We start from the raw sequence: 15867 nt of genomic DNA, 5'->3' as shown, positions 1-15867 counted from the left end.
GTGTGTGTTGTCTGCATTGTTTCCACAGGTTCTTGCATCCTTTTGAACTTTAGGCTCCCCCAGTTCTTCTTTTCACTGTATTATTTCCCTTTTATTATGCCATATTCCTTTATAGTTTGCCTTCTGTCTCATGTTTTATGGTCCCATGAGAAACTGCTGCTGATGGAATTGATTTATTTTATAGTTTCCATGTAATCAAGAACCATAGATAACTGTGTCAAACATATGAAGATAAATATTAGCAAAAAGTGATAAATACTAGCATAAAAAGATGTTCAAATGGTTTGGTGCATTTTCACATGCATGATCTGATATATCCTGCAGCACATTAGAAGGACTGATACTTGCAAACAAATCATCAGGCATCGTGTGCTTTCAAATATTGACAGGATCAGAAGCAGAAGTGGGACTTGTGTGCAAGAATGAAAATGGAATGGAGAAAACAGGCTGTGATGAGTCAGGGACAAGTTTTTGAGGGAAATATTTTTCTCATGTTACCCCCACAAATAAGTTTCCCTGGACAACTCCTTAGTGGTAGGAAGAAACTAACCTAGAATAGTATCAAATATCACAGATGCAGGTAATCCAAAGTTCGTGTGCATATAAAATACATAGCAATATATGTCTGGTACCAGGAGATCTTTTTGTTAAACTGTATTATTGCATATAGATGTGCAAAGCTGGTAAGAAATGAACACTGGGAGAAGATCATGCTATGCTTTAAGGGTTTAACATCATGCTCTGTGTCTTTCATTAAAAAATACTTGTTGAAGAGCCTTATGCTTTTGTGGTTTTAGGTCAGTGACCCAGTGGCTGCTGAGTTCAGCTTGAACACCCAGATGTTCCTCCTCTCTAAGAAGACACTGTGGCTATCTGATGGCTCGATGGGCTTTGGGCAAGAGAGTGATGTTGCTTTCTCAGAAGGTATAATTCTGCACAGATCATACACATTTAAATTGTGTTCCACACTATCAGGATTCTGTTGCAGGCAAAACAAGATAGGAGTAAGGGTTTGTGCTTGTTGGGCTAAGCTTCTTGRCAAGGCTTTGTTTGCTTAGCTTCAGAGCTGTGCTGAATATTGCAGTCTAACAGGATGTGAACTGTGTGCACTGTTTGCAGGTGATGTCATATACGGTCGGGTGATGGTGGATCCAGTGCAGAACTTGGGTGATTCCTTCTACTGTAGCATCGAGAAGGTTTTCCTGTGCACAGGAGCTGATGGATATGTACCCAAATATAATCCATCCAATACTGAATACGGGTGCCTTGCTGATTCTCCATCTCTTCTGTACAGGTTTAAGATTGTGGTAAGTGTTCTAATTCTGGGAGGATGCATATATATATTTTGATTTTTTTTTCTAACTTGTCTTCTGTCCAAAACCCAACTCTCCTTTAAAATGTTCTCAACAGCAYCAAATTTTTTGACTCAAACTCCAGGCTAGCATGAACTCATGGAGACAGTGTCTTGCCTTTTTCCCTCCTGGTTCTAGTCTTTATCTTTCTGGGAACTGCCTTCATTAAGAGTTTGACCTAAACTAGAATCTCAAGATCAGCTTTTTCTCTGTGCTGTCTATATCCAYGAAACATAGAGAGAGTCTTAGGAGACATGAAAGAGAAGGACTAGAATTTGTTTCATGTTTAGTCATCCAAAATTTAGATTATGGTGAAAAGTCAGTCACTCTGGTTGCCTCTGYAGTTCATAGGGAAAGAGAGATACCTCTAAAGTTGGCTTAGATGATCTGAGATGATTTCCTTTCTGAATACAACTACAGAGCAACCCCAGGTAACTACAGACCTGATGTCCAGGTTTTGGAGTTAAGTTTAAGATGTTTATATAATTAGCTAAACAAATTTATGTGACTGTTAATGAAATGAAATGTAGCTTCTTTAGATTGGGAAATTGGCTTCTTACTTTCATTTCAGACCACATTTGTGTATCTTCTTTATTAAGAAGTATAGCTATGGTTGTTCTCTAGTGTCTCTCCCTTTTATTCCAGAATGGTGAGATATTAAATAGAAGTTAGTACAAGTCAGATGAGACCACAACTGCTTCTCATGTCTTTTCTCTTGATATTTCACTATATTGCATAAAATAGCATGTGTAAATTACACAATTGATATAAATTACACAATTGATACCTTTCTAGTAAATATTAAATCTATTTTTCCTAGAGAAAATAATTCTGTTTTTTACAAACATTTTTTCACTCCATGTAGGACAAAGCTCAGCCAGAGACGCAAGCCACAAGCTTTGGAAATGTGCTTTTTAATGCAAAACTTGCTATGGATGATCCTGAAGCAATTCCATTAGTTAAACAGCCAGGCTCTGATGGATTTAAAGTAGACTCAACTCCTCTATTTCAGGTATGAGTTCTGTAGTTTGTTAGCAAAAGTACTGAACGAAGAAAGAAACGCTTGCTCAAGWATTCTTGTTAACTGTAAGTCAAATTGAAGACAATAGAAAGATTTATTCTGATTCCAGTGACAGTCAAACACAATTATAAATGCTTAGAAACTTGTAGATATTTATATCTGGAATACTTATTAAAGTGTTTCTGTAGGGATACTCTTGCTTTTCTCTAGTATAATTCCATAGGCTAACCTGAAATTATGTAAATTGTTCTTCTACATTTCTTTTAAGAAGTTGATAAGATTCTTGTTACATGGCATTGCTTTATTGCTTCCCATCTCACTTCTCAAAGACAAAAAATTAAAAATCATAAGCATTTATAGTCAACTTTATCAAAATCAAGTTGATACTCAAGTTGATAGCATTTTCTGTACAATTCTTTCCTTGCAAACTTGCCTGGAAAGCCTAAAAATTGACAATTAAAGGGTGCAACTACTTCTTAATTATTTTTAATGCTTCAGTGTGCATTCATCCCTTTTAACTATATAACCCACCCAGGAATTGTCTCTTTATTATTTGTCTCTAGTATTTGCAAAACTGAATGCACAACTTGAGTGCATAAATTAGTAGAAAAAATATGGAGGAGGCTTTGATCCCACTTTTGGCCACTTCAATATTAAAGATCCCATTGTAAGCAATAGAGTATTTAACGAAACAGCCTACTTAAAAGTATCGAAAGAGTTTAAAAACCTGCCCCCAGGAAAATGAAATCTTCTTTTTTATATGAAGAATCCACTTCCATATATTCCARTGCCATAATTTTTGGTCCTTGTTCTGTCAAAAAAATGAGAATATGAAGAAACAAAAGTATATCCTGAAAAATACTTGGAAAAACAAGAGTAAAATATAAAATGTGTTATTTCTCAAAATAACAAAACTGGGCTGCAGCCATTGGAATTATCGGGCAGTAGCTTTAAGACAGTATTCAGACAATTCTACTGAACTTTGTGTAGGCCAAATCTGGTAAAGACAAGAGAAATTCAAGGGAGGTGCTGTCATCTCACACAAACTGCATGGACCCACACAACCACAGAGGGGATGAAGTTTTCAGGCATCTGTGGAAATGGTTGTTCTAAGAGCTTGATTAAAGCAGGGTCAAACTGGACCATGTCCAGTTGTCCATCTCTGATCAAGGAGACTCCACAGGCTCTCTCTTCCAATGTTCAACCATCCTTGCAGAAAAAAAATTRTTTTCTTATGTTTAGATGGAATTAGAGCCATGGCCTAATCACTTGATAGGTGGGCCTGGAAGGCTTTTTTTTTGCAGCCCATCCACAGCTAGAGATACTGTGTATGGCATTTGTTACTAATAGTACCAAATAGTACTAAAACCATGCCAAGGCCATGGCCTCCTTCATCTGCACCTGGTAGCCACAGAGTCTGACCATAGAGAGGGATGGAGACTAACCCCTCTTAAAATTTTGGCAGAAAACATGACTCTTCTGGTGCGCATTGGCACATAGTCGGGAGTTACCTGTGCATTTGTTTGAAAGTGCTTGTCCAGGCATTCAGTTCAGAGCGGAGACTGATTTCCTCTGCATTTAGTGCTGTCCAGGTTGTGTAATGTGCATATTTAAATACAAAAATCGTTTCTTTCCAGGTATCGTTGGGTAGAGAGTGGTACGTCCACACGATCTACACAGTGCATTCCAAGGAGAACGCGAACCGCGGAATTGGCAAAAGGAGTGTGGAGCACCAGTACCACTCACTCCTCAGCGCARGGAGCCCGGGAACTTCTGCCTGGAGACGGCAGAGGAGGGGGGTGGAGCAGGAACCAGAGCTTGCAAGGGACATTGGAGTAGAAAACAGCCGAGGAACGAACATACAGCACATAGCGCTGGATCGCACCAGCAAGAAACAGGCGCCCCCAAAGGAGGTTGCAGTCAGTGGTGTTCTCCCCAGGGAACTGAATAACTCCAGTGCAGGAATCAGTGTGGTCACAATCGTTGGCGGAGCTGCCGCTGTCTTCCTTGCCATCTGCTTAATTGCAATTATCATTTTGCTGCTAAAATGGAAACAACACTCTGACAAGAAGGAAGCCACAAACAAGTCGGGCAGCAATGAACCAATGATGCTACCGCATAATTACAGCAACGACAGCTCAGAGGTTTGATTCCAAGACCACAGGATTCAAGCCAGAGTCTACAGAGTGCCTCAAAAAACCCTCAAACTGCACATTTTTAGCAGCAGATAATGGTGACTTACAAGGAGTTAGTGTGTTTCTAGGTGTACTTGAAATCCTGAGCTTTTACTGCCTTTGTCAACAACAGAAGAAGCTGAACCGAACCTCCCACTTTGCACCAAAGGAAGTGCTGATGTCCCTACACCATGCACTAATCTCAGGCAGCTGTTCAAGGGACTGTATTGTAAGGGAGAGATTATTGTTTTGGYTTTGTGTTTTCTGACATTTCAAAATAATTAAAGAAGCTATACAAAGGTGCTATATATCCTGTCTGCAATAAGAGAGGAGATCTGTTTCTTCAGAAGCACACAATACTTGAGAGCTRGAATCCTTACACTCTTCTGTTAAATTTTGTACTCTTTCTCACAAAGAACTCAATCTCTACAAATAGTTTGAAAGGTGATGGAATGCCTTAGGCATGGATCCTCTGTCCTGTAAGTTTTTGACTTCACTTAATCTGTACCAGTGATTTTTTTTTTACGTATATGTAACTGAACTTTTTCAAAAGACAGCTAAATTATACAGCATAGCATTATAAACAGTTGCATGTCACCAGATCCAGTACATACTCTTTCCTGMAAATTCCTATTCATCTATTTAATCTGAGATTTTTTTTTCTCTTATTTATGTTTATACAACGCCAAAGAATGCAACAAATCCAGAAAAAAATTTTGGTTTTCACTGAAAATGGACTCTTACATCTTCTCAAGTTTATAACAGATCATGGATGTGTTGTAAGGTAAATTTTATTTCTTAGTTCACGTCCACTACTGAGAAATGCAAACATTAGTATTTCAGTACCTAGAGAAAATGATAGTTAGATTCAAAGTGCAGAGGACAAGGTTCTGCTGAACTGAGCCTAGGAATCATGATATTGAATCCAGCATAGTTAGTTGCCATACTGAATAGCAAAAAGTGAAGAAAAAATTAACATTTGATTGAATTAAGAAGTATTTATTGCTGTATRATTATAGCACATTTGGACAAACATGCTGGGTCATTGTTGGGTGTTTTTTAATGAGTGGCTACTTCTGCAAGAGAAATTCTAATTTTCTCTTAGCATTCTTGATTTAGGTAACATGACAAGTTGGGAGCAGCAGTGCCTTGTGGCAGTTTTTATCCAGACAGGTCCTATTCTGTCCCTGTTAAATCCTTGGCTATGGAAGCTATGTAACCTTCAGAAAATTGTTTATTTTGTCACACTAGCATTTTATGTAAGTAAATCCTTTAAGTCACCTAATTGTAGAATGGCCTATGTTAGAAGGGACCTTCAGGATCATCTAGGTCGAACCCCACAGCCATGGGCAGGACACYTTCCACCACACCAAGTTACTCAAAGCCCCATCCAATTTGGCCTTGAACACTTCCTGGGAGGAGGCATCCAGAACTTTCTTGGGCAACCTGTGCCAGTGTCTCACCACCCTCATAGTAARTGTCTTCCTACCCTCTTTCAGAGTGAAGTCATTGGTCTTTGTCCTGTTGCTACATCCCCTTGTAAAAAGTCCCTCCACAGCTCTCTTGTAGGCCCCATTCAGGTTCTGGAAGGTTCTATATGGTCTCCACAGAGCTTTCTCTTGGCCAGACTAAATGGCCCCAACTCTCTCAGCCTGTCTTCACTGGGGAGGTGCTGCAGCCCTCTGACCATTTTTGTGGCACTGCTTTGGACTCGTTCCATCAGGTCCATGTCCTTCCTGTACTGGAGGCCCCAGGGCTGGATGCAGCACTACAGCAGGTGAGGTCTCACCAGAGCAGAGGGTCAGGACCATCTCCCTCACTCTGCTGGCCCCACTGCTTTGGATGCAGCCCAGGATATGTTTGGCTTTCTGGTCTGCAGGTGCACATTGCTGGGTCTTGTCCAGCCTCTCACCCACCATCACCTCCAATTCCTTCTCAGCAGGGCTGCTCTCAATCCATTCTCTGCCCAGCCTGTATTTGTGCTTGGGATTGTTCCAACTCAAGTGCAGGACCTTGCCCTTGACCTTGTTGAACTTCATGAGMTCTGCTCCCTTTTCAGTTCTGCCCAGGTCCTTCTGGATGGCTTTCCTTCTCTCCAGGATCTCAATTGTACCACACAGTTCAGTGTCATCTGCAAACTCTCTGAAGGTGCACTTGACCCCACTGTCCATGAGATTGTCAAACAGCACTGGAGTCAATGGAGTTCCCAATAGAGTTGAACTATGCAAACTGTATAAAATCTGAATTAGGATGATTGAGAGGCTAAAATGCCTCTTCCCTCCCACCACCMTCATCTTGTGGGGGTGTGTACAGACAGTCCCCAATACATTTGACATTTGGTGTTCTGGGGACCATGTTGCTGAGATCTGAGTTAGCTGGGCAGGATTCAATTTTAAAGCAGCCTGTAAGCACACAATGCTATCTCTGAACTAAAAAACAAAAATAGAAATCCTTCCAGAAAAATTCCTGGCCTGGTTGTTGGGGTCAGTCAACACAGGTAGATATGACCTACTAATTCTGCACGATTTTCCCCTGAGCCATAAAGATTCAGGAACATGGAGTTCCACTAGCCTGGGAATATCTGTGCTGTGATTCATGGTATAGTGTAAATACACCCACAGAGAGATTCATGCTAATACCTCTTGCCCTGGGTCTGTTTTGTTATGACGTCACTCATTTAATAGGATTTTGTCAGTTTTTCACAAAGTGAATCAGGTCAGAATCTGTCCCATCTTTTCTASGTTTTCTGAAGATGGTGATTAGACAGCTTAATTGAAGGATGTTTGCAGCACCCGAAGGGTCAAACTCCATTACTAAACACTTGCAGTCATCTTTTATTTTAATTAATCYGAATTCTAGGCTGAAACAATTATCCATAAGCCGTGCCTAGTGCTTTAGACCTTTCCCCCAGTCACCTGACATCAATTTGTTCTTTTAATTAAGTTCCTGGTTTTGTGATCCATTTATTATGTGTGCAAGATTGATCAAAGACGTAACMCACAGATACTTTTTATATTAGTAAGCTCACCACTAAGTTGCAAATGTACACTAAGATCAAATTTGCCTTTGTGACTATGTGTGACATCACTATGAGAAAAGCAGAATTTCTCTCCTAGAACTTGCATGTTTGGATAATAGCAGTCATTGATTCTACAGTAGAATGGGACACATGTAAATAATAGAACTTTTTAATATTTATAAAATGCCTGTTTTGTATAAGCAGAGAAGATCTTTTTTAAAAAAATATATATAAAATACATGTTTATCAATACATAAATTACATGTTTATCAACAGAGCTATTTTTCTGCTTTTGAATTTTACCAGACCAAAATATCATTAAAAGTGCTTGCAGGCAAAATCTTTCTTAATTATATTTGTTTTTATAAAATCTCATCAAAACCCATGTGTTCTACAAGCCAAATATTTAGCCCAGTAAATCACTTGATACTGTTTTGAATAGTGTCTGATTACAACTTTGTCAAATATTTAGACTGATGGGGATAATCAGACTAATGGTTTTGTAACAATATATAAAATAATAGTGCAAACCGGTGATAACAAAGAAAAGGACAAAGCAAACACTGAAAAGTTAGACAAACATGATTAAGATTCATGAGTCAGATACCGATGTCCTCTTCCTGGGAAAAAAATCCTAATGTTTTCAGTAAGGCATGCTGGATTTGTCCCATTCTTAAGAAAWTGGATTTTTTACAATTCACTGAACTATAAATACATCTGTAACAGCATGTCTTTTTTATTATTATGGCTTCAAGGTTTCAGATTTCAGCAAGATRTTTTGGAGGCCTATTAACATTTTTCCTTCTACTTAACAAGTGGCCTTGTTTATACTAACCTGAATAAGTGCCTCGTTCCCAGTGATGTGCACAAATATTTTAATATTTATCTAACCAAGCAATAAGCTGAGTATATTTTATATATATATTTAATCTATTTCCAGATTATGTATTCAATCCTCTTTTTCCTGGAGATGCTTATTCTGCTAGCAAAAATACCATTTGTTAAACCATTTATACAATAATTACTGTGTTTAAATTTGTTATGAAGCTGTCATATTTATTTGGAACAAGTTTTTGCTTATGTCTATGGCTGTGATATATGGCATTTGTATCGGAAAAAATATAACTATTTCTGTTTGGTTACTGATCTAAAGTTTGTGTATGATTGTCACACTGTGGAGAGAGGTCAGTAATGCAGTGTTAAGAAAAAATTAATTTGTGATATCAATGAAAGGACATAAAGTTCCTGTGTTCGCAATAAATTTCACTGCTGTGTTCCTGAATTGATTGTTTTCTAGTCATGATGGATTTGGCACAGAGGTTGCTTTTTTAATCTTTGTGGTTCCACTCATGGCTCAGAGAGTTATTTCTCTTTCATTTCTAGGACATCAGAAATCTCTAGATACCTACAAGTCCTTTGTAGGCTGGATTGCTGTGTTCCTGTGTGCTGATGGCAGGCTTTATTTCACTTTTCCCACTGACAGGGCAATTGACTCTGCAGGGAGCAGTTCCCTTGGTCCTGCAGGGCTGGTGTTGCAATCAGCTGCTTCTTGTGCTGGGTCATCAGCTTTTTGTTTTTTCCTTCCTAKTGGCAAGTGTATCACTGATAGATGGAGGTGCTTACAAGGAACTGTGATGCTGAAAGAAAAAACTGCTCTGAACTTTTCCCTCCTCACCCCACCCTTTGTAAATTGGCCAGCACTGAGCTCTGATTTCTGTGTGGATTTAAACCATCACCTACCTCCCTCGTTGTCAGAAGGGCTGTGTTTCATGGCTCGTTACACGAGTGGCACAGTGTGCTTACCAACTSCAATAAGGGAGGACAAGCTAGCAGGCTTATTAGTCTGTGCCCTTCTGCTGCCAAAACTTGCTCAGCTGGATCATGGTCAGCAGTTACTTAGTCTGAGCTGAGACACCGTGTCATATCTGTGAGCTGTGTTGTGATTTCTGCCAGGTCAGATAAGACTGAATTTCTGTCCTGCTCCAATATAAATAGCTACATATGATGCAAATTAATCTGGTCACAGAAGTATGGCATTGTCAATAAATGGAARGGCATTCATTTCCCACTCCAAAATCATCCAGCAATCATGTTCACACACATTCATGTCCACACTCATTTTGGCACTTAGTGGAATTTTGATACTCCTAAGGTGTTCAAGTATGTCTCAACTTTCATTTCAAAGCCCAAACACACTCCAATTTCAGCAGCTGTGTGAGTCAGGTTTTTTAATGCATCTTCATTGTCTTTTGAAAGAATGACTCAGCTCTTACTACCCTGAAGGAATTCAGCTTGTCCCAATGAGTGYTTTAGCTCTGAAAGCTGTACAGTAAATTATTCTCAAGAGGTTGGCTGTTTGAGTTATGGGCTTTTATCATTTACCTCAAGAGGTAATTCAGAATTTACCATGTGCTATTGTTGCTTTGGTAACCACTGACTTCTGCTAAAAATTAAGAAAACAGCTGGAAGATTCATAAATTATGCATTTTGTTTCATTTCCTGGCCCATGCTCAAGCATGTGCTGGATTCCTCCTATCACCTGTTACCTGTAGTTTCATGATACAAGTTTTCCTGAGTGTAGGTTTCGACATAAAGCATAAATCTGTAGTTGTACATGTTAAAGTGCTCAGGTTAAACCAGTGGGACCGGGAGATCATGTGTAACAATTGTCATCTCARGAGTCTTTTTGACCATTATTGTAGCAAATATTCTAACTCAGCATGGAAAGCAAGAGACAGTCTGGGTAAGTGCATGTTGTACTACCCTCTGATAATACATTGCTTTTTACTTTTTTCCCACTTGCAAAAAAAAAAAAAAAAAAAAAAAAAAAAAAAGCATACAGTGGAACTATTTGACACAGCAAATGACAAACTGGATGACAAAAGGTAAGGAATGTCTTCACCATGAGGAGAGATTAAATAGATAAAACTCTCTTCCACTMTTCACCCATGGAGAGAATTACCGCAGTGTGAGTATGATAGGGATACATTAAATCCTGAATGTTATAGAGACAGTGAGTAAGGAATGATATTACAATGTTTCCTGTAATATTTTAGAGAGATTCTGCACGATAAAATTTGCTGGATACAAGAATGAAACAAAGTAGTCAATACCTAACCATCCAACCTAAAATTAAACTTGCAAGACTAATTACTGAGGGATGATGTGCATGCCAARCAAAAATAAATAAATAAATAAATAAAAATAAAAAGGGAAATTCATGGAAGAAAAGTCATTTGGAATCAGCTGTTTTCTATCAACAGCTGGTTTAGAAAGCCCAGACTAGGAAAAGAGTAGGATGCAGGAGAAGGAGCAAACTGTTAATCTTCTCTTTCTTTTCTGTTCCCTGCAACTCCACTCACGGGCACTGCCAGAGGCAGATGAACCAACCCTTCAGAGCCAACCCTTCCTAGGCCCTAAATGTTGCACAAAATGCCACCAGCCCCAGACCTGGAACTGTTAATTCAGAGCACAAATACCATAATGTACCTTGCTGATTTTGTTTTTCTTGGAGTAAAAGAGGAATTAAAGAGTTCATTTTTCAGCACACTAGGCCTCTAACAGTTGGTTTACCTGCACCCAYATCTGCCTAAACCTCCTGCTGAGGACTGCTGGAAATGGTAGCAAAGATCAAACAGCCTTTTCCTGGTGCATATCCTGTGGAGGCATATGATCTGGGCTGAATGAGGTAAAGCATCTGGAGTGAGGAACTTGGGGGCCAGGGTAAAAGATACTGTTGATGATTTTATTTACCTTATAAGCATGCTCCATTTATTCTCTGCTGTTTGTACCAAAAGGTTAAAATAATATTTCTTGGGATCTCAAGTGTCTCCTTCACTGATGGATTATTTTCTTATGTTTCTGGTGGCACAAAAATGATCATGGCAAGAAAGAAACAAAAATACCAAATTCTTTAAAAGTGATAGCTCATGGGAATGTGRCTGGGTTCCTTTTCCATGTCTTGGCAAGACACCAGAATTTAGTACAACAAGCTGCACTATGCCCCACAGGGATGGGTCCCCTGTATTGTCAAGTCTGTGAATCCAAGAGAGGAGTAGAGTCTGGCTAATTATCCAGAATAACAAAACTGTTTTTGAGGACAAAATGATGTTGCTGTGTCAGGAGGTTGGCTTCATAAGTGTCCTCCTGTGCCCATATCTCATTGCAGCTGTGCCACGGACCGCCTCATCAATGGTGTGCCTTCCTCAGTCTTCTTGGAGACAGGATCCCTGACCTCCTGCTGTCAGGATTTTGAAACACCCAGTAGGAGGAAAGGAATGATTTGGAACCATCCTCAAAGAGCATCAGTTGGAGAGACTTGTAATGGCTTTGTGGACATCAGCAGCTGCCTGTGCATCACGCACTAACCAACTTTCATCCGCCCAGGATTTAGCCGTGGTGCCACATGATGCCCTTAATATCCCAGGCAACTCTAATGCTTCAGAGTGTGCAGTGCAGTGCAGCACAGGGACTCTCAGGGGTCCTTTGCACCTGGCAGGACAGGTTGCAATGTCAAACACAAAACTGCCATGCTGCACAAGCAATGTGCTCGTAAATGTCTCATCTTCCAGGACACCAGTGGCAAAAGTCTCCACAGATCACGTTAACTTCACCTAAACTCCTCACAGATCCTCACTCAGGTGAACTTTAGTAGCAAAATCAAAAAAAAAAGCCCTTTCATGGGTAGTGTCATGTTGGAGTCCTAAGATTTGCTGAACACAAGTGTGACAGAGAAGTGCAATTCTTGCTGCTGGTTAAAGCAGCAATTCTGCTGTGCTTGATTATGGGAAAATCTTGGTTTGTCAGCAGTAATTCTCAACACCACAGGCTGTGCACTGAGACTTAACCCAGCTTCAAGAAGTACCCAGGGGATGCATGTCTGAAACTATTGTTGCTAGATTGTTTTTAACCAGGCTGGCACCTCAAAAGAAAAGATTAGTCTCAGAGGCAGAACYCACTTGTGCTTTTATGTAGCCAGACTACTTCTGAGCGATTCAACACCTGTGTTCTCTTGCTGAGAGTTTTCTTCTAAATTATTTGTGTAGTTAGCCTTCCAAGATGTTCCATTTCTTGGAAGAATTAGATTATCAGACATTAGATTGAATAGGTTTGTGTGCACACCTCCTGCAGCAGCTGGGACACTCATTTACTACTCTTTCCTCAGCTGTGGCGATTTCCCACCCTACAACACTTCTCTCAGAATATGACCACCCATGAGAGCTTCTGTCCAAGCTGTTTGACTTACAACACTGCTGCCTGGATTTTCCTTTCTGATTTGACTCACAAAATGAAGGTGCCAGGGAAATATTTCTCCCCCAGRAAACTTCAGTTTCCTCAGGAACTGCATTTGACATCCGTAAGATGGCTCTGAATGGTAAATGTGAGGCCAACAATCCAAAGAAATTCTTGCAGTTGGGTCTCCATCTGGGACCATCAGCTGTGGTAATATGCATTTCCCCAGCCTCCTCATGAAGTGCTGGCGAGTTTTATGCTCTAGCAAAATTTTTCAAAGCGTGACTGTAACATCTGTACATGTGCACACAAATGTACACAGCCACAAAATATGTTTTTATTAATATGTAAGATTCTAATAATATATAAGATTTTATATAGATTTTATCATGTATTTTAAACATACATGTTAAACATACATAGGGTTGTATCTGCGCATTTTATATAGTATGTAAGAGATATTGATAYATGTAAATTGTATATATTTTATGTGCATGCCTATATTTTTGTATTATGTAATATAAAAAATGTATTTATATATAATTCTTCAGATAAGATCACAAGGATGAAGCATTACAAGRTGGGAAGCAGAATTCAGGTTGTATTTGCCTGGAAGGAATCACAGCAGCCACACTCACAGTCAAAACCTGAGAATGCACCTCCCAGAGCTTTGGGGTCAGGATGACAGATTTGGTACACTCTGCTGAAGTCTAAAATAAGCAAACAGGTGGCSTTCAGGACTGTCTCCCAGATGGGGACCAGCAGTTGTAGCTGGGACCAGCAGCTGCAATCAGGACCTCCAGCTTTGAGCTTCTACTTTTGGTCAGCTGCAGGATGCCAAGGAGAAGCACAGCCATTCCTTTCAAATACCTCGTATTTGGAGACCAGCAAGTAAATGGACTGAGAAAAAGGTAAGTTAAATGACAGAAGTGTTCCAAAAGTCGATGCTTCTTCTATTTRCTGTATGTCAAGATGCTGCAGCACCAGGATTTCCCTGTCCCAAAAAACCAGCAGGCTGGGGTTGGAAAGGTATAAGCCAAGGCAGCAGTTTCTCCTTGTGCCCTCTCCTGAGCTGCTGAGCTGCTGGGCTCTGCTCTTGGCTCCCCCTCTGCCGCTGCTGTGAGCTGGGTTTGGCCCGTCATTACCAGAGGGACCTGGGAGTGCTCCCAAAGAKGGGGAAGGCAGCAGGCTCCCTCACCGAGCCCGTGCTCCCAGGGGCCCGTGGCAGGGGATGCTGCCAGCCTTTGGGCCACCTGAGACCTCTCTCTGGGGTCCCCAGACATTCCAAGGGAGTCCTTTTCATCTGCTGGATGTATGAAGTTAAAAGCCAATCAACTGCCCAGGGAATGAGGGTGTTTGGCTGCTAAACAAAGAAGGGCTGTCTGCTGTCAGACGCTGTCCAAGATTTCTCAAAGGGGCAACAAAAGTGCCGCTTTACTCCCATGGGAAGTGAACCTCAGCTCCTTGGTGGCTCCTGGCACCCCCGGCTGCGGCAGGAGAGGTTGCTTTGGTCCTGCTCAGACCAGCTCTCACCACCCCCTGCAGCAGTCTGCTTCTCATTAAACGAGCTGTGGCAATTAGTCCTRGGAGGAAGGGAAAGGAGAGCTCGAGAAGAGGAGCTTCCTGCCTGGTGAGTGACCAACATGGGCTGTAAAGAGCTTTTTTTGCTTCTGTCACGCAGGGTGTGGGGAACCTGATGCTTATCATAGGTTGGTGGGTCAGAAAAGAGTGTTAAATGTGTTCTTTAGAGAATACAGACTGGCCAAGAGGCCAGTGCACTAAAAGACACCTGCTTGTGGTAAGAGTTTCATAAGGCCTGATTAAATATTCAGAAAGGTCTTAATCTTGGAGAACAAGCAGTTCTGTAATCTCTAATTTTTTTCCTTTTAAGCTTTTGCTTCATAATTTTTTTGCAAATGTAAATTAATTCTCCTTTTTGCCTTTGGGCACTATCTCCCATAAATCTGCACTTTAAAGGGAAACTGTCAGGGCTACTTTTATCTTCCTTACATGGTTCTTGATTCACTGGTCATACCGTGTGACTTTTATCATTACCAAACTAAGCCAAACAAAAAAACAAACAAAGAACACCCAAAAAAAAAAAAAAAAAAAAAAAAAAAAAAAAAAAACAAAAAAAAAAAAAAACCAAACAAAAGAAAAACCACCACACACATGCATTTTACAATTTTTATAAAAATATTACAGTACTACACTAAGCAGGTATTTTCCAAAGTGTGGTAAAATCAGCCCTTATGGCATCAGTGAATTACACTGCAAAAATGGGGGAAGAAATAGCCTTCAGCATCAATAACAATCATTAACAGCAGAGATTTATCAAATTGGATGTGGTGTGGGCATAGCTGTCTGCTTTCTCCTTCTGTATCCTTTTTCCATTTACTGTAKCTCCTTCTTAGATTTCCTTTACTGCACTTTCTTGCTGTGCAAAAGCGTTGCAAACATGCCACCTTCTGTTCTTCCCAGCTATTGCACAGCCCAAAGAAAGTTTATGTCTTCTGAAAACCTATGCAAAATATGTGTGTGTCCGTGCACATATACAGGCAGACACAAGCACATGTGTTTAAACCTCCATGTGCACTCATCTCTTAAACCCCTCTGAACTATCCAAATCTCTTTGCTCACAGACTTTTCTTTAGCTGCAAGATTTGCATGCCAGCTGTGACAATAAACATGTTCACTAAAGGGTTTTGTAAAGAAACCAGAAGTTAGGCCAATTCTGACTACTGTTGCTGGAAAGTAAAGGGGAATGAGGACAGTGACACTTCATACAGTTTCTCTTTAATGACTGCACTGGGTTAAGATCCCTTTGTGCTTTTTTAAATTCTTAACTTTATTTCCTTTACCTGTATACCTAYACACCTATACACCCACATGGATACATTTCCCTTCAGAGCTGCTGTGGGAAAATCTTCCTCCTCTCAGTTCACTGATGCAGAAAAAAAGCTTCTGCCAGGACACTCTGGGTATCCTGACTTGCACACTACAGCATAAAACAGTGGTGAGCAGATCAAAACACAGCTCCAGCCCCACAGTTTTGCTTTTCTGCTTCTT

The 15867-nt window shown here is 40.3% G+C and overlaps 1 protein-coding gene across 1 annotated transcript in view; it reads left to right on the top strand.

Annotated features, from left to right (window-relative positions):
- The window catches only part of FREM2 (FRAS1 related extracellular matrix 2), a 132296-nt gene extending 121339 nt beyond the window's left edge, over positions 1 to 10957 (top strand). The window contains exons 21-24 of the mRNA XM_057376833.1: positions 798 to 924; positions 1120 to 1307; positions 2218 to 2364; positions 4011 to 10957. Of these exons, the coding sequence (XP_057232816.1) occupies positions 798 to 924; positions 1120 to 1307; positions 2218 to 2364; positions 4011 to 4523 (975 nt within the window). The 3' untranslated portion in view covers positions 4524 to 10957. The remainder of the gene's footprint in view (positions 1 to 797; positions 925 to 1119; positions 1308 to 2217; positions 2365 to 4010) is intronic.
- Positions 10958 to 15867: the final 4910 nt, after the last annotated feature.

The sequence above is a fragment of the Malurus melanocephalus genome, unplaced genomic scaffold, assembly GCF_030028575.1.
Source record: "Malurus melanocephalus ecotype Western Australia unplaced genomic scaffold, MMel_1.1 scaffold_292, whole genome shotgun sequence".
Lineage (NCBI taxonomy): Eukaryota > Metazoa > Chordata > Aves > Passeriformes > Maluridae > Malurus > Malurus melanocephalus.
This window is presented reverse-complemented; position numbering and strand designations above follow the sequence as displayed.